The sequence below is a fragment of the Monodon monoceros genome, unplaced genomic scaffold, assembly GCF_005190385.1.
Source record: "Monodon monoceros isolate NGI ecotype Baffin Bay Population unplaced genomic scaffold, NGI_Narwhal_1 Super_Scaffold_4, whole genome shotgun sequence".
In the NCBI taxonomy this organism is placed as follows: Eukaryota; Metazoa; Chordata; class Mammalia; order Artiodactyla; family Monodontidae; genus Monodon; species Monodon monoceros.
Genome location: NW_021703781.1, coordinates 22017240 through 22043253, shown reverse-complemented (window position 1 = coordinate 22043253; position 26014 = coordinate 22017240). Strand labels below are relative to the sequence as shown.

General features: G+C 47.7%; 1 protein-coding gene across 1 annotated transcript in view; it reads right to left on the bottom strand.

Annotated features, from left to right (window-relative positions):
- The window catches only part of CDH23 (cadherin related 23), a 443685-nt gene that overhangs the window by 170291 nt on the left and 247380 nt on the right, over positions 1-26014 (bottom strand). Inside the window, exon 14 of the mRNA XM_029245124.1 lies at positions 25503-25661. Within this exon, the coding sequence (XP_029100957.1) occupies positions 25503-25661 (159 nt within the window). The remainder of the gene's footprint in view (positions 1-25502; positions 25662-26014) is intronic.

Here is a 26014-nt window from a genome sequence, read left to right as displayed (position 1 = left end):
AACGACAGAAGAAATTAAGGTCAAAGTCAGACAAAGGAACTATAAATCACCCGTGATCCTGAGACCAGCAGAGGGCTACAGCCCCAGCCCCTCACTCACATGGGCCAGTCCAGCCCAGGGCTTGACGGTGAGACAATCAGATTTTGTGTATCAGCGCAGGCTGGTGAGGGCATGCTGGGAGCATTCACGCCCGAGAAGCAGCCTCTGTCCACAGACATTTGGATTCACTCACTCCTCTGCCCATCCCGCCTCCGGTATTTAGAATGTTCTAACTCAGACTGAGAAATACCCTGACAGGAGAGCAGCATATCTCATTTATAAAGACTTGCTTCCCAAGGAGTTCAAAACATTCTAGCCACGTTGTTCTAAAAATGTCCCAGAATGGGGAGAGGGTCCAGCAGCCTTCTCTCCATAGAGAAACTGAGGTTCATGGAGGAAAGGGGTTTACCCAGGGTCCTTCAGCAACTTGAAGTCCCTGACCTTCTAACCCGAAGGTTGCAGGTCTTGTTACAATGGGAGCCTAAACGGCTTTTTTTTTTGTGTGTGTGTGTGTGTCCTGGTCCTGTTTCTCCTTTGGGCAGGGGGTACCCCCTACAGGTGGCTGGGCAGACAGAGGGGGTTCTGGGCCTTGGGTTCAGCTTGGACGTCAGTCGGTCAAGTTCAGTTTCCAACCTGTCATACCTCTTGGCCCCATAGTTTCACCAGGGGAGTCTCAGGGAGGGTTTCAGTCCTCATGAGGAGGCTGTGTTGCCTCATGGTGAAGGGGAAGGACGTTGGTATCCTAGAGACAAGGGTTCATGCCTCCGCTCTGCCCCCTCCACAGGTGTGACCTTTGGCAAGCAGCTAAGTACTCTGAATCTCAGGGCTCTCATCTATAAGATAAGGACACTAATTTCTACCTCACCGGGCTGTCATGGGGATTCGATGAGATAACACACAGAAGGGGGTCAGTTTGGCACCAGGTACTCAATACTAGTGCCTGTTATTTGTTTAGCACCTACTCCACGTCAGGTGCTTTGCCAAGTCCTTTACATTATCCCCTTGAATCCCCACAACAAATCCATATGGAGCTATCGTGATCACCATTTTCCAAGAGAGGAAACTGAGGCACACACAGGTTATTTGGCAGAGACTTAAACATCTATACTCCCTTTCTCAGCTGAACAGAAACCATGCTTTTTAGGGGGTAGAACACTACCTGGCTAAAATACTACATTTCCCACCTTCCTTTGCAGCTAAGCACAGCCACACAACTAAGTTCTGGCCAACGAGATGAAAGCAGAAGTTTGCAAGGCATTTCCTTTGGAAGTCTCCTTAAAAGGAAATGAGAGTGCTTTGTCTCATTTTCTCCATTCTGCAGCTTGGAATCTGGATGTGAAGGCTGGAGCTCTAGCAACCATTTTGGATCATGGAGATGAGGGCCATACGCTAGGAATGGTGAAGGAGAGAACCTGAAGGAAGCAACCAAGGCTGCTTACCTCTAAACAGCTTTTAAATGTGAGAGAAATGCACTTTGATTTTGTTTAAGAAAAGATTTGGGGGTTTGTGTTAGTGGTAGCTGTATTGAGTCATTGCCGATACAAGTAACCTATTCAAAGTCATAGAGCTCAGAAATGGGTGAATCAGAATAAACCTGGATTGTGTAAGTCTGGAGGCTGGGGTCTTTACCACTCTGTCCCCTGTAGTGAGCACTTGAGAAACATGAGATATCATTATCATCATCATTACATTAGGGGAGAAGTTTCCTTCTTAGGTTACCATACGTTAATTGGTCATAAAATCAATTTAGTGGGTCATGACTATCATTAAAAAAATAAAAAAGAAATCTAGTAGGATGAAACAGAAAATACTAGGGTGAAAACTGTAAGACATTGATAAAAGAAACTGAAAACGACACAAATAAATGGAAAGATATTCCATGGTCATGTACTGAAAAATTAATATTGTTAAAATTTCCATACTACCCAAAGCAATCTACAGATTCAATGCGATCCCTATCAAAATTCCAGTGGAGGGTTTCCCTGGCGGTGCAGTGGTTGAGAGTCCACCTGCCGATGCAGGGGACACGGGTTCGTGCCCCGGTCTGGGAAGATCCCATATGCCGCGGAGCAGCTGGGCCTGTGAGCCATGGCCGCTGAGCCTGCGCATCCGGAGCCTGTGCTCCGCAAAGGGAGAGGCCACAATAGTGAGAGGCCCGCGTACCGCAAAAAAAAAAAATTCCAATGGAATTTTTCACAGAAACAGAGCAGACAATCCTAAAATTTGTGTGGAACCACAACAAACCCCCAATAGCCAAAGCAACCTTGAGAAAGAAGAACAAAGCTGGAGGCATCATGTTCCCCGATTTCAAACTACAAAACTATAGGAATCAAAACAGTACGGTACTGGCATAAAAAGAGACACAGATCGATGGAACAAAATAAAGAGCCCAGAAATAAACCCACGTATATATGGTCAATTAATTCATGACAAGGAGGTAAGGCTATACAAATGGGAAAGGACAATCTCTTCAGTAAATTGTGCTGGGAAAACTGGACAGCCATGTGAAAAAGAATGAAACTGGACCACTATCTTATACCATACACAAAATTAACTCAAAATGGGGATAGGGATCAAGATGGTGGAGGAGTAGGATGGGGAGCTCACCTTCTCCTGCAGAAACATTAAAAACACATCTACATGACATTTTTTTCCTTAATTTCCATATATATGTGTTAGCATATGGTATTTGTCTTTCTCTTTCTGACTTACTTCACTCTGTATGACAGACTCTCGGTCTATCCACCTCATTACAAATAGCTCAATTTCATTTCTTTTTATGGCTGAGTAATATTCCATTGTATATATGTGCCACCTCTTCTTTATCCATTCATCCGATGATGGACACTTAGGTTGTTTCCATCTCTGGGCTATTGTAAATAGAGCTGCAATGAACATTTTGGTACATGACTCTTTGAATTATGGTTTTCTCAGGGTGACAAAGCAAGAGAGAGGCATAGACATATATACACTACCAAACATAGCTTCCCACTAGCTATCTACCTTACGTTTGGTGCATAGCACAGGGAGATCAGCTCAGTGCTTTGTGACCGCCTGGAGGGGTGGGATAGGGAGGGTGGGAGAGAGGGAGATGCAAGAGGGAAGAGATATGGGGACATATGTATATGTATAACTGATTCACTTTGTTATAAAGCAGAAACTAACACACCATTGTAAAGCAATTATACTCCAATAAAGATGTAAAAAAAAAAAAAAAAACACATCTACAAGTGGAACGATTCACACAGAACATCTACTGAATGACAGCAGAAGACCTCAGACTTCTGAAAGGGTAAGAAAACCTCCACGTAACCAAGTAGGACAAGAGGAAAAAGAAAAAGAAAGGAATCGGTGACAGGGCCTGTGCCCCAGGCAGAGAGCTGTGAAGGAGGAAAGGTTCCTGCACCCTGGAGAGTCCCTGCATCAGCAGGTAGATCAGCCTGGATAGAGGGGAACTTCGGAGCCTAGGAGGAGAGCACAGCAACCAGTTTGCAGAAGGCAAAACAGAGAGTAACCTGCACTGTAACTTGCCGCCCTGCACTCCCCAGCCTCAGACGCTCATCTGTCGGTGTAGATGGGGGCTGGGTGCTGAAGTGCAGGCTTCAGAGGTCAGACCCAGGGAGAGGACTGGGGTTGGCTTCACCAAGACAGCCTTAAGAGGCTGGACTGTGGCAACTGAGGGGGTACTTGGAAGAAGCCAGGGCCCACCAGAGAGGTGCCATTATTGGGCGGGTGCATGAGGAGAGGGGCAGGACGACTGTAAGAGCTTCTTTCCCTGTGAGTATTCCCAGGCAACAGGACACCAACTACAGGAGCTCTGGGGGTGTGCGTGAGCTGTTGCTGCTATTCTGGGCTCCAGAAGTGGGCACGGGCCACTGGTATGAGACCTGCAAGCAGGCACCAAGCGCTGCACTGCTATCCTGGGAGTGCGCAGAGAGCAGCTACCCCTAGGAGACCTGTGAGCAGGTGCCAAGCCCTGCCCCACCGTCCTGTGAGTGCTCAGAGAGCAGCCACCCCTAGGAGACCCATGAGCAGGCGTCAAGGGCTGCCCCACTGTCCCAGGAGTGTTCAGGGACCACTGCACCTGCACACCCCATATCAAAGGGATAACGGCCAACACACACTGAGGAAAGAGACAGCAAGCATCAAAACTAAAATCAGCCCCTCAATTCTGAAAAAGATGGCAGAGTAGAAGGACTTGAGCTCACCTCCTCTCATGAAAACATCAAAATCACAACTAACTGCTGAACAACCATCAACAAAAAAGACTCGAACCTAACAAAAAAGATATTTTACATTCAAAGACAAAGTCACAATGAGACGGTAGGAGGGGCACTTTTGTGACAATCAAATCCCATACTGCCCAGGTGGGCAACCCACAAACTGGAGAATAATTATATCGCAGAGGTTCTCCCACAAGAGTTAAAGTCCTGAGCCCTGCGTTAGGCCCCCCAGCCTGAGGGTCTGGCATCAGGAGGAGGAATCCCCAGAGCATTTGGCTTTTTTTGGGGGGGAGGGGCTGTGCTGTATGGTTTGCAGGATCTTAATTCCATGACCAGGGATCGAACCCAGGGCCCTGGCAGTGAGAGCGCCGAGTCCTAACCACTGGACTGCCGGGGAATTCCCCAGAGCATTTGGCTTTGAAGGCCAGCTGGGCTTGAGTGCAGGAGCTCCACAGGACTGGGGTAAAAAGACACTTCACTCTTGGAGGGCTCACACAAGGTTTCACATACACTGGGACCCAGCACAAAGCAGTGACTCTATAGGAGCCTAGGCTAGTTCTACCTATGAACCTTGGAGGGTCTCTTGGGGAAGTGGGGGTCAGCTCTGGTTCACTGAGGGGACAAGGACACTGGTGGCAGAAGCCCCAGAGAATACTGATTGGCACGAGCTCTTCCAGAATTCGCCATTTTGGCATCAAGACCTACAGCAGCCTACAGGCTGCACTGCTGGAATGCCTCAGGCCAAACAACCAGCAGGATAGGAGCACAGTCCCACCCATCAGCATACAGGCTGCCTAAAGTTATACTGAGCTCACAGCCACCTCTAAACACAACCCTTGACATGGCCGTGCCCAATGGAGGGACAAGACTCAGCTCCGTCAACCAGTGGGCAGGCACCAATCCCTCCCACCAGGAAGCCTACACAAGCCCCAGGACTAACCTCAACCATGAGGAGACAGACACCAGAAGCAAGAAGAGCTATGATCCTGGAGCCAGTGGAAAGGAGACCACAAACACAGAAAGTTAGACAAAATGAGATAGCAAAGAAATATGTTCCAGACAAAGGAACAAGATGAAAACCCACAAGAACAACTAAATGAAGAGGAGATAGGCAACCTACCTGAAAAAGAATTCAAAGTAATGATAGTAAAGGTGATCCAAGATCTTCAGAAAAAGAATGAAGGCACAGATTGAGAAGATACAAAAGTAGTTTAACAAAGAGCTAGAAGATCTAAAGAACAAACAAACAGAGATGAACAATACAATAACTGGAAAGAAAAATACACTAGAAGGAATCCATAACAGAATAACTGAGGGATAAGAACAAATAAATGAGCTGGAAGGCAGAATGATGGAAATCACTGCCATGGAACAGAGGAATGAAAAGAAATGAGGACAGTCTCAGAGACCTCTGGGACAACATTAAATGCATGAACATTCACATTATAGGGGTTCCAGAAAGAGAAGAGAGACAGAACAAGCCTGAGAAAATATTTGAAGAGATTATACCCCAAAACTTCCTTAACATGGGAAAGGAAACACTCAAGTCCAGGAAGCACAGAGAGTCCCACATATGATAAACCCAAAGAGGCACATGCTGAGACACATATTAATCAAACTGACCAAAAATTAAAGATGAAGAAAAAAATATTAAAAGCAACAGGGAAAAGCTACAATATACAAGGGAATCCCCATAAGGTTATGAGCTGATTTTTCAGCAGAAACTCTGCAGGCCAGAAGAGAGTGGCATGATATACTTAAAGTGATGAAAAAGAAAAAAACCTACAACCAAGAATGCTCTAACCAGCAAGACTCTAATTCAGATTTGACAGAGAAATCAAAAGCTTAGACAAGCAAAATCTAAGAGAATTCAGCACCACAAACCCAGCTTTACAACAAATGTTAAAGGAACTTCTCTAGGTGCAAAAGAAAAGGCCACAACTAGAATCAAGAAAATCATGAATGGGAAAGCTCACTGGTAAAGGCAAACATAACGCAAAGGTAAGAAATCACACACACACAAATATGATATCAAAACCAGCAACTGTGAGAAAAGGAGAGTACAAACACAGGATATTGGAAATGCACTGTAAATTAAGAGACCAGCATCCTGAAACAATCTTGTACACATATAGACTGTTATATCAAAACCTCATGGGAACCACAAACCAAAAATCTACAATCCCCCCCAAAAATCTACACACACAAAAAAGAAAAACCAATCCAAACAACACTAAAGATACACATCAAATCACAAGAGAACTAAAGAGGAAGGGAAAAAAAAGACCTTCAAAAACAAACCCAGGGGGCTTCCCTGGTGGCGCGGTGGTTGAGAGTCCGCCTGCCAATGCAGGGGACGCGGGTTTGTGCCCTGGTCTGGGAGGATCCCACATGCCACGGAGCGGCTGGGCCCGTGAGCCATGGCCGCTGAGCCTGTGCTCCACAACGGGAGAGACCACAACAGTGAGAGGCCCACGTACCGCACAAAAAAAAAAAAAAAAAAAATCCAGAACAATTAACAAAATGGCAATAAGAACATATATATCAATAATTACCTTAAATAAAAATGGATTAAATGTTCCAACCAGAAGACATAGACTGGCTGAATGGACACAAAAACAAGACCCGGATATATGCTGTCTACCAGAGACCCACTTTAGATCTAGGGACACATACAGACTGAAAGTGAGGGAATGGAAAAAGGTATACCATGCAAATGGAAATCAAAAGAAAGCTGGAGGAGCAATATTCACATCAGACAAAATAGACTTTAAAATAAAGACTATTACAAGAGACAAAGAAGGGCACTACATAATGATTGAGGGATCAATCCAAGAAGAAGATATAACAATTGGAAATATATATGTACCCAACATAGGAGCACCTCAATATATAAGGCAAATGCTAACAGCCATAAAAGGAGAAATCAGTAGTAACACAATAAGAATGGGGGACTTTAACACCCCACTTTCATCAATGGACAGATCATCCAGACAGAAGATCAATAAGGAAACACAGGCCTTAAATGACACATTAGGCCAGATGGACTTAACTGATATTTATAGACCTTCCATCCCAAAGCAGCAGAATACACTTTCTTCTCAAGTGCACACGGAACATTCTCCAGGGTAGATCACATCTTGGGCCACAAATCAAGCCTTGGTAAATTTAAGAAAACTGAAATCATATCAAGCATCCTTTCAGACCACAATGCTATGAGATTAGAAATAAACTACAAAAAAAAAAAAAACTATAAAAAACACCAACACATGGAGGCGAAACAATAAGTTACTAAACAACCAATGGATCACTGAAGGACTCAAAGAGGAAATCAAAAAATACCTAGAGACAATTGACAATGAAAACACGATGATCCAAAACCTTGGGACACAGCAAAAGCAGTTCTAAGAGGGAAGTTTGTAGCAAGACAATCTTACCTCAGGAAACAAGACAGATCTCAAATAAACAACCTAACCTTACAGCTAAAGCAACTGGAGAAAGAAGAACAATGAAAACCCAAAGTTAGTAGAAGGAAAGAAATCATAAAGTTCACAGCAGAAATAAATGAAATAGAGATAAAGAAAACAATAGAAAAGATCAATGAAACTAAAAGCTATTCAAAAGTTTCTTTGAATAGATAAACAAAATTGATAAACATTTAGCCAGACTCATCAATAAAAAAAAGAGAGGGCTCAAATCAATAAAATTTGAAATGAAAAAGGAGAAGTTACAATGGACACCACAGAAGTACAAAGGATCATAAAAGACTACTGCAGGCCACTATATGCCAATGAAATGGAAAACCTAGAAGAAATGGACAAATTCTTAGAAAGCTACAACCTTCCAAGACTGAACCAGGAAGAAATAGAAAATATGAACAGACCAATCACAAGGAATGAAATTGAAACTGTGATTTAAAAACTTCCCACAAACAAAAGCCCAGGACCGGATAGCTTCACAGGCGAATTCTATCAAACATTTAGAGAAGAGTTAACATCTGGCCTTCTTAAACTCTTCCAAAAAACTGCAGAGGAAGGAAGACTCCCAAGCTCATTCTATGAGGCCACCATCACCCTGATACCAAAACCAGACAAAGATACCATGAAAAAAGAAAATTACAGGCCAATATCACTGATGAACATAGACACAGAAAAAACTCAACGAAATACTAGCAAACCTAATCCAACAGTACACTAAAAGGATCATACACCATGATCAACTGGGATTTATCCCAGGCATGCAAGGATTCTTCAGTATACTCAAATCAATCAGTGTGATACACCACATTAACAAACTGAAGAATAAAAACCACACGATCATCTCAGTAGATGCAGAAAAAGCTTTTGATAAAATTTAACACCCATTTATGATAAAAAAAAAAAAAAACTCTCCAGAAAGTGGGCATAGAGGGAACTTACCTTAACACAATAAAGGCCATACTTATATCCAGACAAAACTGTAATTCAAAAAGATACATGCACCCCTATGTTCATAGCAGCACTGTTCACAATAGCCAAGACATGGAAACAACCTAAATGTCCACTGACAGATGAATGGATAAAGAGGATGTGGTACATATACACAATGGAATATTACTCAGCCATAAAAAAATGAAATAATGCCATTTGCAGCAACATGGATGCAACTAGAGAGTATCCTACTAAGCGAAGCAAATCAGAAAGAGAAAGACAAATACATATGATATCACTTTTATGTGGAATCTGAAAGATGACACAAATGAACCTATCTATGAAACAGAAACAGAATAGAGAATAGACTGGTGGTTGCCAAGGGGGAGGGGGATGGGAGACGGTTGGATTGGGAGTTTGGGATTAGCAGATGCATACTGGTATATACAGAATGGATAAACAACAAGGTCCTACTGTATAACACAGGGAACTGTATTCAATATCCTGCGATAAACCATAATGGAAAAGAATATGAAAAATGAATATATCTATATGTATAACTGAGACACTTTGTACAGCAGTAATTAACACAATATTGTAATTCAACTATACTTCAATAAAGAATAAAATGAAAAAATTTTAAACTAAATGACAAAGAATGTACTGAATATCAATTTTTCTTGATACAACTTATGAATGCTTAGATGAAAATCCAGCACTTTAAATACTTATATTAGAAGAAAAATCTAAAATCAATGACCTAAGATTCCATCTTAAGAAACTAAAAAAAACAAAGTAAAAAAGAAATAAATTATAATAAGAGGGAAGTCAGTAAAATAGAAAATAAATAATAGAGAAAATTAACAAAGACAAAAGTTGATTCTTTGAACTTATAAACAAAAATGACAATCTTCCAGCTAATCAAGGAAAAAGAGAAAACCCCAAAAGAAGGAATGAAAAAGATTACCAGCACAGACCCCACAGACATTAGACGATAATAAAAAGAATGCTATGAACAACTTTATGCTAAAAATTTCAACAACTGAGATGAAAGGACAAATCCCCCCCCCAAAAGTTACCAAAATTCACATGAAAAATAACAAAAAAATCTGAATACACCTATATCTATTAAGGAAAATGAATCTAAAGCTTCCCCCAAAGAAAATTCCAGGACCAGATGGTAATCCCAGTGAATCCCATCAAATATCCAAGAAGAAATAAGACCCATCTCATGCAAAGTTTTTAAAACATACCGAAGGGATTACTAATAAACTTGTTTTATGAGACAAGGATAAATGTAATACCAAAACCTGAGAAAAACATTACCATAAAAAAGATTATAGACCAATATCCTTCATGAATATAAACCCCAAAATTCTTAATAAAATAATAGCAAATCAAATTCAACAATACATCACATACTAGGTTTTATCCCAGGTATGCAGGTTTGACTTAACATTCAAAAATTAACTAATTTAATTTTTCCTTTTATTCTCTTAATATATGATCATATCAATAAACGCAGAAAAAGCAAAAAAAAAAAAAAACCCCAAAACCCCAACATAATAAAGACCATATATGACAAACCCACAGCTAACATTCTCAACAGTGAAAAGCTGAAAGCATTCCCTCTAAGATCAGGAAGAAGACAAGGTTGTCCACTGTTGCCACTTTTATTCAACATAGTTTTGGAAGTCCATGGCAATCAGAGAAGAAACAAAAAGAATCTAAATTGGAAAAGAAGGGCCACTGTTTGCAGATGACATGATACTATACATAGAAAATCCTAAAGATGTTACCAGAAAACCACTAGAACTCATCAATGAATTCAGTAAATTTCCAGGATACAAAATTAATACACGGAAATCTCCTGCATTCCTATACACCAACAACGAAAGATCAGAAAGAGAAATTAAGGAAACAATCCCTTTTCCCATGGCATCAAAAAGAATAAAATACCTAGGAATAAACCTACCTAAGAAGACAAAAGACCTGTACTCTGAAAAACTATAAAATGCTGATGAAAGAAATTGAAGATGACACAGATAGAAAGATACACCATGTTCTTGGATTGGAAGAATCAATATTTTCAAAATGACTATACTACCCAAGGAATGTACAGACTCAGTGCAATCCGTATCAAATTACCAATGGCATTTTTTTTTTTCACAGAACTAGAGCAAACATTTAAAAATTTTGTATGGAGACACAAAAGACCCCGAATAGCCAAAGCAATCCTGAGAAAGAAAAAATGGAGCTAGAGGAATCAGGCTCCCTGACTTCAGACTATACTACAAAGCTACAGTCATCAAAACAGTATGGTACTGGCACAACGACAGAAATATAGGTCAACAGAAAACGATAGAAAGCCCAGAAATAAACCCACGCACCTATGGTCAATTAATCTATGACAAAGGAGGCTAGACAACACAATGGAGAAAAGACAGTATCTTCAGTAAGCAGTGCTGGGAAAACTGGAAAGCTACATGTAAAAGAATGAAATTAAAACATTCCCTAATACCATATACAAAAATAAACTCAAAATGGATCAAAGACCTAAATGTAAGGCTGGACACTATAAAACCCTTAGAGGAAAACATAGGCAGAACACTCTTTGACATAAATTGCAGCGATATCTTCTTTGATCCACCTCTTAGAGTAATAAAAATAAAAACAAAAATAAACAAATGGGACCTAGTTAAACTTAAAAGCTTCTGCACAGCACATGAAACCATAAACAAAATGAAAAGACAATCCACAGAGTGGGAGAAAATAATTGCAAATGAAGCGACTGACAAAGGATTAATCTCCAAAATATACAAACAGCTCATGCAGCTCTATATCAAAAAAACAAACAAGCCAATCAAAAAACAGGCAGAAGATCTATATAGACATTTCTCCAAAGAAGACATACAGATGGCCAAAAAGCACATGAAAAGGTGCTCAACATCACTAATTATCAGAGAACTGTAAATCAAAACTACAGTGACATATCACCTCACAACAGTGAGAATGGCCATCATCAAAAAGTCTACAAACAAATGCTGGAGTGGGTGTGGAGAAAAGGGAACCCTCCTACACTATTGGTGGGAATGTAAATTGGTACAACCACTATGGAGAACAGTATGGGGATTCCTTTAAAAACTAAAAATAGAACTATCATATGATCCATCAATCCCATTCTTGGGCATACCTCTGGAGAAAACCATAGTTCAAAAGGATACATGCACACCAATGTTCATTGCAGCACTATTTACAATAGCCAAGACATGGAAGCAACCTAAATATCCATCAACAGAGGAATGGTTAAAGAAGATGTGGTACATATATACAATGGAATATTACTCAGCCATAAAAAAGAACAAAATAATGCCATATGTGGAAACATGGATGGACCTAGAGATTATCATACTAAGTGAAGTGAGTCAGACACAGAAAGGAAATATCACATGATAACGCTTATATGTGGAATCTCATTTTAAAAATGATGCAAATGAACTTATTCACAAAACTGAAACAGACTTTCAGATATCGAAAACAAACTTATGGTTACCAAAGGGGAAATGTGGCAGGGAGGGATAAATCAGGAGTTTAGGATTAACATATACACACTACTATATATAAGGTAGATAACCAACAAGGACCTACTGTATAGCACAGGGAACTCTACTCAATATTCTGTGATAACCTATATGAGAACGGAATCTGAAAAAGAATGAATATATGTATATGTATAATAATCACTTTGCTGTACACCTGAAACTAACACAACATTGTAAATCAACTATACTCTAATAAAATTTAAAAAAATGAACTCAAAATGGATGAGAGACTTATAAGACCTCAAGCCATAAGAAAACATAGGTGGGAAGCTCTTTTTTAATTAATTAATTATTTATTTTTTGCAGTATGCGGGCCTCTCACTGTTGTGGCCTCTCCCATTGCGGAGCACAGGCTCCGGACGCGCAGGCTCAGGGCCATGGCTCACAGGCCCAGCCGCTCTGCGGCATGTGGGATCTTCCCAGACCGGGGCACGAACCCGCATCAGCGGCGGACTCTCAACCACTGCGCCACCAGGGAAGCCCTCGGGTGGGAAGCTCTTTGACATCAGTCTTGGAGATGATTTTTTTGGATTTGACATTTAAAGGGAAAGCAACAAATTAAAAAATAAACAGATGGAGTACATCAAACTAAAAAGCTTCCAAACTTCAAAAGAAACAAACAAGACGAAAAGATAACCTACTGAATGGGGGAACATATTTGCAAATCACATATCTGATAAGTGGTTCATATCCATGTCTATAGAATACATACAACTCACTAGCAAAAACCCAATCTGATTAAAAAATGGGCAGAGGGGGACTTCCCTGGTGGCACAGTGGTTAAGATTCCACGCTCCCAATGCAGGGGGCCTGGGTTTGATCCCTGGTCAGGGAACTAGATCCCACACGCATGCCACAACTAAGGAGCCCACCTGCCTGCAACTAAGGAGCAGGTGAGCCACAACTAAGATCTGGTGCAACCAAATAAATATTTTTTAAAAGGGCAGAGGATCTGAATAGGAATTTTTCCAATGATGATGTACAGATGGCCAACAGGTACTTGAAAAGGTGTTCAACGTTACTAATCATCAAGGAAATGAAAATCAAAACCACAGTGAGATATCACCTCATACCTATTAGAATGGCTATTATCAGAAAGATAACAAATAACAAGTGTTGATGAGAATGTGGATAGAGAACCCTCGTGCACTGTTGGTGGGTATGTAAATTGGTGCAGCCACTGTGGAAGACAGTATAGAGATCCTCAAAAATTAAAAATAGAGCTACCATATGATCCAGCAATTCCATTTCTGGATATTTATCTGAAGAAAATGAAAACGCTAACTTGAAAAGACATCTGAACTCCCATGCTGATGGCAACGCTTTTTTTTTTTTTTTTTTTTTTTACACAATAGCCCAGATATGGAAACAACCTAAGTGTTCATTGATGGAGAATGCATAAAGAAGATGCAGTACACATACATACAATGGAATATTACTCAGCCATAAAAAAGGAAATCTTGCCACTTGTGACAACATGGATGGACATCCTTGAGGGCATTATGCTGAGTGGAATAAGTCAGACAGAGAAAGACAAGTATCATACGCTCTTACTTATATATAGAATTTAAACAAACACCACCACCAAAACTGAGCTCATAGCTACAGAGAACAAATTGTTGGTTGCCAAAGGCAGGGGTGGGGGTGGGTGAAATGAGCGAAGGAGATCAAATGGTACAAACTTATTATAAAATAAGTCCTGGGGATGTAACGTACAGCATGGTGACTATAGTTAATGATACTTTATTGTATATTTGAAAGTTGCTAAGATAGATCTTTAAAGTTCTCATAAAAAAATGAAACCTAGCAGAATAAAATACAACTAGGGTGTATTACCACACTTAGTAGGGAAGTACTGCTTTGTTCTACACGTGGATGTGTGTGTTTGAGTGTGTATTCTGGGTCATGAAGTTAAATGTGGTTTTTATTATGGACCATGGTAAGAAAAAGTTTGAAAAATACTAACCAAACCAATGGGCATACGGGACTTTGAGCCAGTAGGGAAACAAGGTGACAGGAACCACAGGTGTCATCCCCTCTGACAAGAATTATGCAGCAAGATTAAGCCACCCCAAACCCACAGGCCCTGCTCAACTTCTCCCTAAATCTCTGCGGGCCCCTCTCCCTGCTCCCTCAGCCTTTCTGCCACCTGCTCCCAGGATGAGCTCTCAGGCCTGGGCCCCTCCCCTGTCGGCTAGATCCCAGGGCTCCTGACCCTCCTGGCACAAGGCACAGGTGGACTTTGTACAGCCATTGGCTTTACTGCACTGATGAACTCATTCTGGCCCTGGCCACGCTTACAGCTACCCACTGTCCCCTCACCCAGGGGGTAATTTTCTTCCCTCTCATGTCCTCTGAGCGAGGGCCTGAGAGGAGCAATCAGCAGCAGCCCTACTGAAGGGGGACTCCGACAGGCGCAGAGGGCAGGGAATCACAGCTCTCCGGGCAGGAGGGGCTGTCGGGGGCCGGTGGTCACACGTTGTTGACACAGGGGGCCTTAGAGGGCAGCCAGCACAATCCCTTCATTTCACAGATGAGGACACCAGGGCCTGGGAGCCGGGGACCTGCTCAAGGTCACCCAGTGATGGCGTGACTCCGGCCTCTGAGGCCAGCGCTGGGCGCATCTCCCTGGACCCTGGAGACAGCTGATTCCAACAATAGGCTGGAGCCCAGTGTAGGAACGGGCACCTGGTGGGGACCGGGAAACGGGAGGGGGACCCAGGGGCTTTGGAATCAGGCAGACCCAGGTTGGAATCCTGGCTTGGTCACTCGCTGTTGGCTGGCCCCAGACAGGTTACTTACCACTCTGGGCCTCTGTTTCTTTCTTCTGCACAATGGGTACAGAAGAGATAAGTAACATTCTGTAAAGTACCTGCCATTTACTAAGCTCACATCACCCGCTCACCAGGCCTACGACGATAAACAACAGCATCCTTCCGGGTTTTTTTGCAAAGGGGCAAAGGTCAGTAGCAGACAGATCCACTCCTGTCAAGGATGCGGGATTCTGGAGGCACCAATGAGGGAGGCATCAAAGGCTTGACGGGAAATGAGGGTTTAGATCAATTTGCCAAAAATCCAGTAGTCGAGCGACTAAATGGCGGGAAACTGTTGGACCGTGAACAAAGTCTGGGACAATCCACTTCAGGGGCAGAGCTGGGGGAGCCCCGCTCTCCATTCTGACCCAGGCTCTAGCCAGCCTCAGGCAGCCCCCTGCGGCCTCCAACCCACAGGCCCAGCCGAGGTCCTTCCAGAAGCCCAGGGTGGCAGCGGGCAGCCAGCTCTGTTCTCCCTCTCTCTCCTTAGCACCTGTCCTACCTCTAATTCCATCCCATTTTGGTTTTACGGGTTGATATTTAGATTAAAGAGATAAACACATCCGAGGAGCACTGAGGCCTGACAGACAGAGGAACTTGACCGGTCAATCACCATCAACCAGCTCAGCTTCCTCCCAGTGCCTGGCCCCTCTGACTGGAGATGAACCAAAGAGCAGATTAAAGGGGCCCAGAAGTACAGCCGAGACACCCCCCCAAATGGGGGACGGTGTGTCCACAAAGGCCTTCCAGGCCAACTTGGGAGCAGGGCTAGGGTGACTACTATTTATGTGTGCTGTGTGTGTGCACGCATGTGCGCGCGAGTGTGTGTCTCTAGCCTCTCTCTTCCCCTCCCCAGGCTGCAGATAAAGAATTCAATTTTCTTTTAAACGGTGGGGAAATTGGAAGAGATTTTGTTCTGTTTAAGCACAGCTGGAGTCTCAGGTCTCTAGGGATTGGAGAACAATGAGATCAATTAAGATGCCTGTGGTGAGGGGTGTCAGGAGGGGGTGGGGAAAGACAGCAGAGGTAGGGGGGCAGGAGGAAGGGGAAGAACAGCTGAGGGGACCCAGTTGCCAGGAGTCCTGCTTCCACTCTTTCCTGTGTTGACCTGCCCACCTCTGTTGGGTTTTGCTAAAGTGTCTAGATGGGGCCTGCCCATTGGGTGCTATTATCTCCTAAACTTGCTAATAATTCACGTTGGTAATTTCTGTCACCAGCTTTACACAATGATAGAATCGAGCTGAAGCAATGCTATCAGAAACAGGGAGAGGACACTGTTGCAGAGCAGCACGGATAACACTGGATGCTTGGCCTGCACCAGGGGCTGGGACCGCAACCAGAGCATCTGCTGTGCGCGGGCTCCAGACCGCTATCTTTCCACACATCACCCTACAACATTGCTGAGATGGAATCGCTCTGCCCATTTTATACAGGAGGAAACTGAAACTCAGGGACAGTGAATAACCTGCCCAAAGTCAACCTGCCGGTGAGAAGCTGAGGCAGGACTCCAACCTGGGGCTGTCCACCCACCTCAGTGTTTGTGAAGGTACAGGGCACACCTGGCAGCCAGGTGGGGATGAAGATGGGTGTGCCTTGCTGGGCCTGGGGAGGAGAATGGTGGAGCCGCTGTTCAGACCTGAGCACAGGCTAGGAGAGCTCTCCCCACCTCCACTGTCACCTGGGTGGTTGGGGCCATCGTCTCTCACCCAGTCGCCCCGCTTCCACCTGGGCGTCCTCGGCCCCGCCTGCTGGCCTACTCTCCACACAGCATCCTCCGTGATCCATCTGGCTCCCCTTCAGCACAGTCACGTCCTGACCTCCTCTGGTCCTCCCTCTTCCTCTCTGCATATCCACCCACCACCAGGCTCTTGTCTGAAGCCTCTCACCTGCAGCTCCCTCAGCCTGGGGCAGCTCTTTGCAGAATCCCCAACTCAGACTCCCCTGCCTTCCTTCAGGGCTCTGTCTAAGGTCACCTTCTGTGAGAGACCCGCCTTCCTTGACCACCTGGTAGAAGACAGTAACAATGCCAGCCCCAGCACTCCTCCCTTACTGCCCCCGGCTATACTTTCCCCCAAGGCATGCATCCCCCTCTGACATGCTCTGTATTTCCTTATTCCTTATATCTGCGTCCGCCCCTGGTACATACACGGATGTTCGTCTGTCTTGTTCACTGCCATCATTCCAAGCCCTCGATAAACAGTCACGGAATGAAGGAGTATGGTGCTTGCATCTGGGAGCCCCCTTTCCCCCAGAGAGTGCAGAGTCCTGTTCCGGGAGGGGCAGAGGGGAGGCTCACAGGGCACCCGGCCCTGCCAGCAGCAGCCAAGGAAGCAAGGTCAGCTCCTGCATGCCTGTCTGCAGAGGCAGGCTGAAGGGCTGGGCACATCTCAGCCTTGACCCTGTAATCACATGCCCTGATCAGGGCTAGGAGGCCGCAGGGATCCTGGAATCTGGTGGCCACTGCACCTTCTGGATGCTTGCCTTTGTTCCTGGCCTGGGGTCTGCATCCCCAGACCTCCCCTGACCTCGGAAGGATAATCAGAGGGCATCCAGTTTACCCTCTCGTTGGACTGAGCAGGAAGCCAAGGTCCAGAGATGGAATGAGACTGGCACAGGGTCACAGAGTGAGTCAGTGATCTAGAGCCCAGGCCTCGGGGCTCCCTGTCCAGCAGCCTTCCCCCTGTGCCCATCGCCAGAGCGGGTGCTTGGGAGCCCGGCTCACACAGTGAAACATGGGGGTGCGAGGCTTTGGATTCAGACAAACATCTCTGCCCTTGACTCTCTGGGTGAACTTGGGTGTATAATTTACCCTTTCCATGCCTCAGTTTCCCCATGAGACCTCTGCCTCTATCCCTCCTTCGAGGAAGATGCCCTACACACTCCAGACCACAGGAGTCAAACCTCCTCTGTGCCACACAGCCCAGGGATGGGGGCACCCAGACAGAGAGAACCTGCCTTCAGGAGGTTCTCTGTGGAGTGGGGAGAAGAGGACATGAGCCCTGCTGCCCCAACATGTGTGGTGAGAGCAGCCAGGGAAAGCGAGGTGCAGGCACGCAGGGGCGCTGGAGAGGAGGGGGAGGACCTCAGGGGAGGTGGGCACGTGCCCGTTACCAGAGGGAGATGACTTACGGGGAGGCTGCCAACTGGGCTGGCTCTGAGGGTCAGCAGGCTTTTGATGGTCTCAGACAGGAGGGAGGGAGAGCTAGGCGGGGGAGGAGTGTGAGGAAGTGCAGAGGGTGTGCAGGGAAGCCGGGGACTCTGGTCAGGCAGGAGAGAAGGGGTGTGGGAGGTGTGGCGGGCAGACGGCTGGAAAGCGGCTCAGGGCCAGGGTGTGGGGACCTTGACTGCCAACCCAGGCCTAGGGCGCTGGAGCTTTACCGGCCAGGGAGCGCCTGGGGTTACTCGCTTTTCTCTCCCCTCCTCCCACTATTGGCAGGGAACACTTCCAGGCTGATAACGGGGTTTGAAGGGTTCCCCGCTTCTGTTCTCCTGCTTATGTTTGCACAGCACCCAGGAGGAGCGGGAATCGGCTGTCTCCTGGCACCACGGTCACGTGCAGCATCTCAGGAAAGGAGCACTGAGAGCTGGGGAGGGTCTGTGGCCCCTCTTCTTAAACGTGAACCTGCAGAAATGCAGCGTGACCTCTAGGCTAGATCACAAAAGGCCACGCAGCTTCTGCCTGGTTCTCTTGGGACACCCGTTTCCCAGAGGCTTCCTCTGAGGAGCTCTCTCTACAAGCCATGCCTGAGATGCCTGTACCATGTGGAGAGGCCACAAGCAGGGGCTCAGAACACAGTGTCGGGCTGAGCCAGTCCTTCAGCCAGACCAGCCCAGGCGCCAGACAGAGGGAGGAGCCGCCAGTGGCTAGAGTCACCCCCAGACTTGGAGCAGAGAAGGGCTCCCCTGCTGGGCCCTTTCCATACTCCTGACCCACCCGATCCATGAACGTAACAAAACGGTTGTTGCTTTATGCCGCTAAGTGGGGGATGGTTTCTCACGCAGCGTTTGGAACCAAAACAAACTCGGTGGGCCCTTGCTTGGAGCGTGGCACAAGGCAAGCGATTACTGAGCCAGTGCTGATGGGATGTGGGAACAGACGAAAACAACGGACAACCACAGAGCTCCTTTGGGCACAGAATTACGGAGCTCCTATAGCCAGGATAGGCTACATAATTTGCATAATTTTCCAGTGCAAAATGAACATGCAGCGCCCCTTGTTCAAAAATTAAGAATCTCAAGACGGCGACAGTAGAGCATCAAACCCAGGGTGAGGCCCTCCTACTTCCAGCTTCCCAAGCAAATGCCCAGGCCGCACAGGCATGAAGCCAGTCCTCCTGTCGCACCTGCTGCCTGCCTCCTCCGAGTCCTAGCCCTCTGGCCGCATCCTCATTTAACCTCTCTCTTCTGCTTCTTGACGCTGGGGCCTGAGTGTTAGAGTCCCAGGGTCGGGCACAGACAAGAACTCACCACTGTGTCAACTGAGGGGACCCAGTGTCCAGCGAAGTCGGAGCCAAAGGCAGAGAATCCAGGAACCCAGAGACCTAGGTTTAAGAGCCAGTGCTCTCTGAAGCTCCACTGACCCCCAGATATGATGGTGGAGAAGAAAAACAACAACAGCACTAGCGAGCACAGCTGTCAGTCACCCAGTGCTTTCTGGGTGTAAGCGGTCTAAAATACATCTCTTTTAATCATGGGATGGATATAATTACTATCATCCCCACAGCAAACTTTGGGGACTTAGGATCAGACGCAGCCAGGTGTCTGTCCAGGGTCACAGAGACAGCAAGGGTAGGGGCAGAATTTCAACCTGAGTCTCCCTGGTTTCAAAGCTTTGCTCCTAAAGATCCCTCCTGCAGGTGCTGATGTAGCTGGGAGGTGTCCACCCACTTGTAGAGCAGCAAGTCCTTCTGCAAGGGGCCAGAGGGACCAGGGAGCACCACCTGAGGCCGAGGCAGGGGACTGGCCTTCCCAGACCACCTGGCTGGGCCATCAAGTTCCCAGCACCCGGGGTGAGGTCCGTGTTACATTCCTTGGATTCAGCAACATGGAGGGGAGCGGGGTGGGCGGTGTGCCCTGAGCCTACAGGCTCTCAGGGCTGGGGAAGAGGCCCCGCAGCCTGACAGCTGATGGAAGAGGCACGCTGCATTTCAGTTCTTCCAGGACTGAGGCTGGGCTTCACCAGGGTCAGCCTGGGGTAGTGACATCACACACACCTTTGCCTTTGGCGTCAGCGGGCAGGGGAGGAGGGAGTGAAGGGGGCCAGCGGGAGCACGGCTGCCTCTGTTGATGCCCCTGGGGAGGGAGGCCAGGCTGGACGACCAGGAACAGCTAGTGAGCTCCAGGAGCGGGGAAGTGACCACCTCGGAACCTTCACCAAACTTCCAGATGGGGGCTGGGAGAGGGCGGGCAGGGCAGGCAAGGGAGCTCTAGACCCTCAAAGGACAGGAAGCATGTCTGTGTTGCCAGGAGTGAAACTAAACAGCAAAAATCAACTTTTCCTCTTGGGCAGAGTGCACCGGAATTAAGCCGCATGGAGCCAGAAGGCCCTGACGCAGCATCGGCCCAACCATCTAGCTTTATAATGAGGACGATGGGGCCCCAGAGGCTCAGCGACTTGCTCAGGTTACACGACTCCGAGCGAGTCCTGGCTACATCAAAGCTCAGGCTAGAGGCTGTCATGACTTGCTGACATTTTCTGAGTGTTCCTGGCCAGGCTCGGCACCGAGCGTCTTCAACCAACGATTCCACTGAACTCTCACGTCAACCCTCCCAGGTAGGATCCCGTCAGGGTACCTCCCCAGGTAACAGAGGAGGAAAGAGGCCCACGTCGCAGAGCTAGCTGGGCTTACACACAGGCTGAAGGGCGGCCAGATGGGGCCCTTTAGGGCTGAAGATAATAAGGACCACAGCTTAGGCCTGTAATCCCTTAACCTATTTACATCCACATCACCGCACTGGAGCCTCCCAACAGCCCAGCCAATGCAGGCTGGGCAGGCACTATTTTCCTCACGTGATGGGAAGAAAACCAAGTCCCGGAGAAGGAGTGACCGGTCCACAACAGAACAGGATTCAGGGCCCTGCCCAAGATGGTACCAGCCTCCCAAGGACTGGCTGGGAAGAGGGGCATGGAGGGGAGGGAGGAGCCATGCCTTTCAGCCCCCACAGGCCACTCTGTCTGCCTGGAGTTGAGGGGTGACACTCCATCCCTGGGCTGAGCAAACTGAGCTGGTCCTGGGCCCTGCACCTGCCCCATCAGGGCTCTTATGTACCTCTCCTTCTTGCTTTGATTCCTGCCTGGGGAAAAATCCTGTCTTGGCCGGCACTCCATCTTCTGCCCATCCTTGCTGTGCCCCACACCCCTGGAGCAGGGAGGGAAGGCCTCTTGGAGTGCGGGAAGACCTGCCCTCCCGGCTGCTACTCCTGTGTCCCTCTCTCACTGCCCAGGGGACATGGAGCTAATAAATCTGGGGACATGAGCTCCATACCGCAGGAGGCCAGGCTGGCTCCTTGCACATCTCAGGAACAGCTTCTGCCAGCTGTTGCCCAAATGCTGGCCATGGGCCACCAGGATGGAATAGGTAAGAGAATGGGGACGGGTTGATACAAGACTTCTCCACTATCAGAACAGCAGCCCAGTGGTTATGTTTGGGGTGGGTGCAATTCAGGAGAGACAGTTGAACCCACCCCCAACCCCCGCCGCCTCAGAGCAGCACTCCACTTCCTTGCACATCACACCCCCACCACTGCATTCCAGTCACAGGGCCTTTGCACATGCTATTCCCTCTTTCTCCAATGTGCTTCTCTCCATTCGCTTACCTGTTAATGCCTACTCAATCGCCACTTCCTCAGGGAAGGCTTCCCTGACCCCAGTCAAGGTCAGAGGCCCTGTTACCGGTTTTCATAGCTCCCTGATCTCTCCATCATAGCAAGTAACGCTTAATGTAAAGATTCACTTCTTAGTACTAACATCAGGCTTTCCCAAGAGACTATAAACTTCATGAGGGCAAGGCTCACATCACCATTGTATCCTCAGGGCCATGTGCCTGACACAGTGGTGGGTATTCAAAAAAACGTTTGTTGAACGTTCAGATTGCTCTCCTACTATCCAGCAGCACCCACAAACCCCACCAGGCCCCAGGTAGCCATCGGCCAGGCTACAGGGCTGCCTGAAGCCCAGCAGAATCCTAGGAAGTTACCCCACAGCCTTCCCACCCAACCCCTATTATCAGGTCAGGAGGCAGGATTGGAAGGAGAGAATCAGAGCAGCCTGGGGATATGAGAGGGAAAGAAACCATACAACCTAGAGGATGGGGAGCCACCAGCATCATACCTGCACACACACACACACACACACACACACACACACACACACGCACACGTGTTATATACAAGTATCTGAGTGCATGTAGTTGCACACACACATAAAGGCACAGACACAAGGGCATGCCTGTGTGCGTGCACGTAAACACACACTCACCCCACAAGCAAACATACATGGGTAAATGTGCCCCTACACACCCCTCCCCTATGTGGTCACCCTTCAGAGTTGGGGCTCAAGGTCAAGTCTTTGACCGCTACATCCCTGCTCTTTCCCCTCCACCAGTGGAAACTCATTTGTCTATAACTGGGGGCTCTAAGGGCCTCAAAACCTGGGCTGAAGAAGGTCTGGGGAGCAGGGAGGTGAGAAGGGAATGCCATCCCAGCTGGGATGCCCAGGTTGCAGGCGACGGCCCCCTTCTGTTCCGGCTTTCCCAGCTCCCTGGTGAACTGCTGCCTTCCCCCAGGACAGGTGATGAGGCACAGAAATGGGGCCCTGCCATGGCGTGGGGTGGGGAGGTCCCTTGCAGCAGGCTCTGCCCTGGCCTTCGGTGCAAACTGAAACATTTTCCTTTTCTTCATAATTATTTTTTCTGACACAACTGCCCATGAAACGTTTTAATAACATCCCAGAAAAGGTCAGGGAGAAGGAATTTCACAGTCCCTGAGCAGATAGCTATAATTTCAGCCCCTCCTGGAGCAAAGGAGATAGAGAGACTGGGCTAACCCTGGGTCTGAGTGGAGAAGGGCAGCGTGGGAGAGGCCAGGGCAGTGGGTGTGGCAGGTGTGGCCGTGAAACTTGCCGCCTGCTAGGAGCTCTGGAAGTACCTTGGGGAGACTGGGAGATGACGGTGAGTGGGGGTCACCAGGGGATGCTTTCACATCTGTCATTCACACCTAGCAGCCTTGGTGGCGGCGGGAGTGGTGGGGGGAGCTCATGCCCATTCTGTAGATGGGAAATGAAGATTCTTAGAGGTAATACAGTTAGACCAGCATACAGAGAAGGCAGGGATGCAGGGCCCACCTTTTCACTTCAGGACCTGAGCTCCTTCAGACACACAGCCCTGCTGCTAGAGCTTATCATTGGGTCAAACAGCCCCTTCAGAGCTGCACAATTCCACAACTGGGCAGACACAATTGAGGAACTAGACACACTGAGTGGACAGACACACTGAGGAACTAGAGGCTGCCCAGATGAGCCAGCCCTGGACAGAGACCCTCAGGTAGCCACAGAGGAGGCTGAACACATCTGCTAAACATTGGGAGAGGGACTGGAAAAGGGGTCATAGGCAGCGGGCTGGGGTCCATGCAGGCCCAGGAACTGCTCCAGTGCTTGAGGAAAGCCAGTTTGAGAAGCTACTCTCCACTGCCAACCCCAGATGGGATTGGGCTTCACACATCATCCTTGGCACCTGCAGCCGGCCATCCGCCAAGAGGTGTGCCATTCCACACTTCACCCCCCACACACACCCTAGGCTCCCCTCAACCCTTGCCAGGGCCACAGGAACTGGGGACTGCAGAGTGAGACCCTCCATCCCCAGCAAGAACGACACGAAGGAATCGCCAGCCACCCGCCAAGCCTGGGCTTAACATCCGAATTCGTTGCCACGTGGCTCCAGGCCCTGTGGGGGACAGGCTGCTTGGGTGTCCTTCATCCTGACATTGGAAGGTGGCTGGGGGGCCGAAGAGGCTCTCTTTGGGTCCAGAGGCCAGAACCTCTGGCACTTGCTCTCTGGCTGGGCCCCTAGAGGCTGCAGGAGGGCCCAAGGGGCCTCAGGCACCAGGTGACTGATTGCAATGAGCAACTTGGTGAAAGCTGGCAGAGCCACGGGCTGGGGAAGCAGGTGGGAGGAAAACAGCCGCAGCAGACTTACTGTTTACATATGACAGCCTGCCTACCCAAACATCTGTTTGAGATATTAATAACTGTCAGATGGGAAGGGCCTGGGGGCTCAAAACAGTTTCATACCATCTTTCTGTAGAGTAAACACTATGGAGTAGGGGCCTGAGATCGGCGGGCAATCTCTGTGCTTGGAGTGAGAATGGAGCAAGAAGTGGAAGGACTCTGGGGGCCTCAGTGGGCAGGGAGGGGCACCAGCGAGGTAAACGCCATAACGTTTATTGAGCACCTACTATGGGCAAGCCCCTGAGCTTGTGTAGCACACATCTACCACTTTGGTCTGCTCAGCAACCCTCTTTGTTCTGATACTAGAAGATGCTGTAGAATATCCTGTCCCATTTTCAGCCCATATAATTTGAATGGAGTTGACCCAACGCCCCGTTCCACTAGGGGAGTATGACCCATCTCTGGTATATCAGAATTATGATGATTGGTTCCAGGGTGACCCAATAAGCTGGGTCAATGAGAATCAGCTCTGGGACTTTTGCTGGAACTATTGAAAAAGAATATTTTTTCCCCCACTGGGGTTGATAAATTGGTGAGAAGTGAGCCTAAGGGTGCTGGTGTCCCTCTCTGCCAATACAAAAAAGCAGATCCCAGTGCTGAAGTCAGATTCCGGCTCAGCTGAGTGCCTGGATACAGCCATGCCTGAAATCACTTACAGTTTTGAGTTACATGAGCCAATCCTTTTTTGCTTGAGCCACTTAAAGGTTTCTGTCCTTTGTGACCACGAGTACTAACGGATACAAATGGACACTGGCAGGAGTCCCCTGTCAAAGTCCCAGCCAAAGACAGCTGGGGATGTCCATGCATCTTCAAGGAGCCCATTCTTCCCCGGCGTCTGTGCTCAGAGAGAGAGGATCACCTTCCTGAGAGATGGCTGGCACTTGTCCCCATTAGAGGGCAGGTCCAGGGCTCCTGGCCCATCCAGGCTCAGTATCTCTCAGGGACAAGGCAGAAAACCAAAGTATCCTGGGCCCAACCTCATTCTTCCCCAGGTTGGTCCCTTTTCCACAGTGCTGCCCTGGCCAAGGAAGCCCATCATGAAAAGTCCAGATGCTCTAGTATACTAACATCACAGCCTCTGAGGGCTTGGGGGCACCCCGTTCCCTGACTGCTCAGACTCCTGGGATCTCTCTGGATGCCTCCTGATGGTCTACCCCAGAGCTCAGCTGCCCTGCAGGAGAGCGGGGACTCACCAGGACTGTCAGCACAGAGGTCCCCACGGTGACATTCTCGTATAAGCTGACGTTGTACAGTGGCTGGCTGAAGATGGGCCGGTTGTCATTCTCGTTGATGAGGGTGATCTTCACCTTGGCATAGCCCACGTGGTCAGGCACACTCTCATTGGCGAAGAGCTGGATGCGTAGAGCAGGGACCAGGTGAGCTCTCACATGCTGCTGGAGCCCTCGTCACCGTAAGTCCCCCTGGGGCCTCTGCCCATTCCAACCCAGAGCACCAGTCTGAGTCATTGCCCATCCCAGATGTATGCTACTGTGAATCCCTCCATCAGTACTCATAGGGTTAGGGTGGCCACAGAATCTGCTGGGAAGGAAGGGGCTAACGGGGGCCGTGCTGGCTGATGCTGGGCAGTAGAGGCTCCTGATGGGCTTTTGAGGCTCTGATGGTACCTAATGAAATTCCACTCAATTCTTGGACATTTCCTCGTCCTCCTGGAAAAGAGGAGGCCCAGCCTAGCCCCTGCCATAGC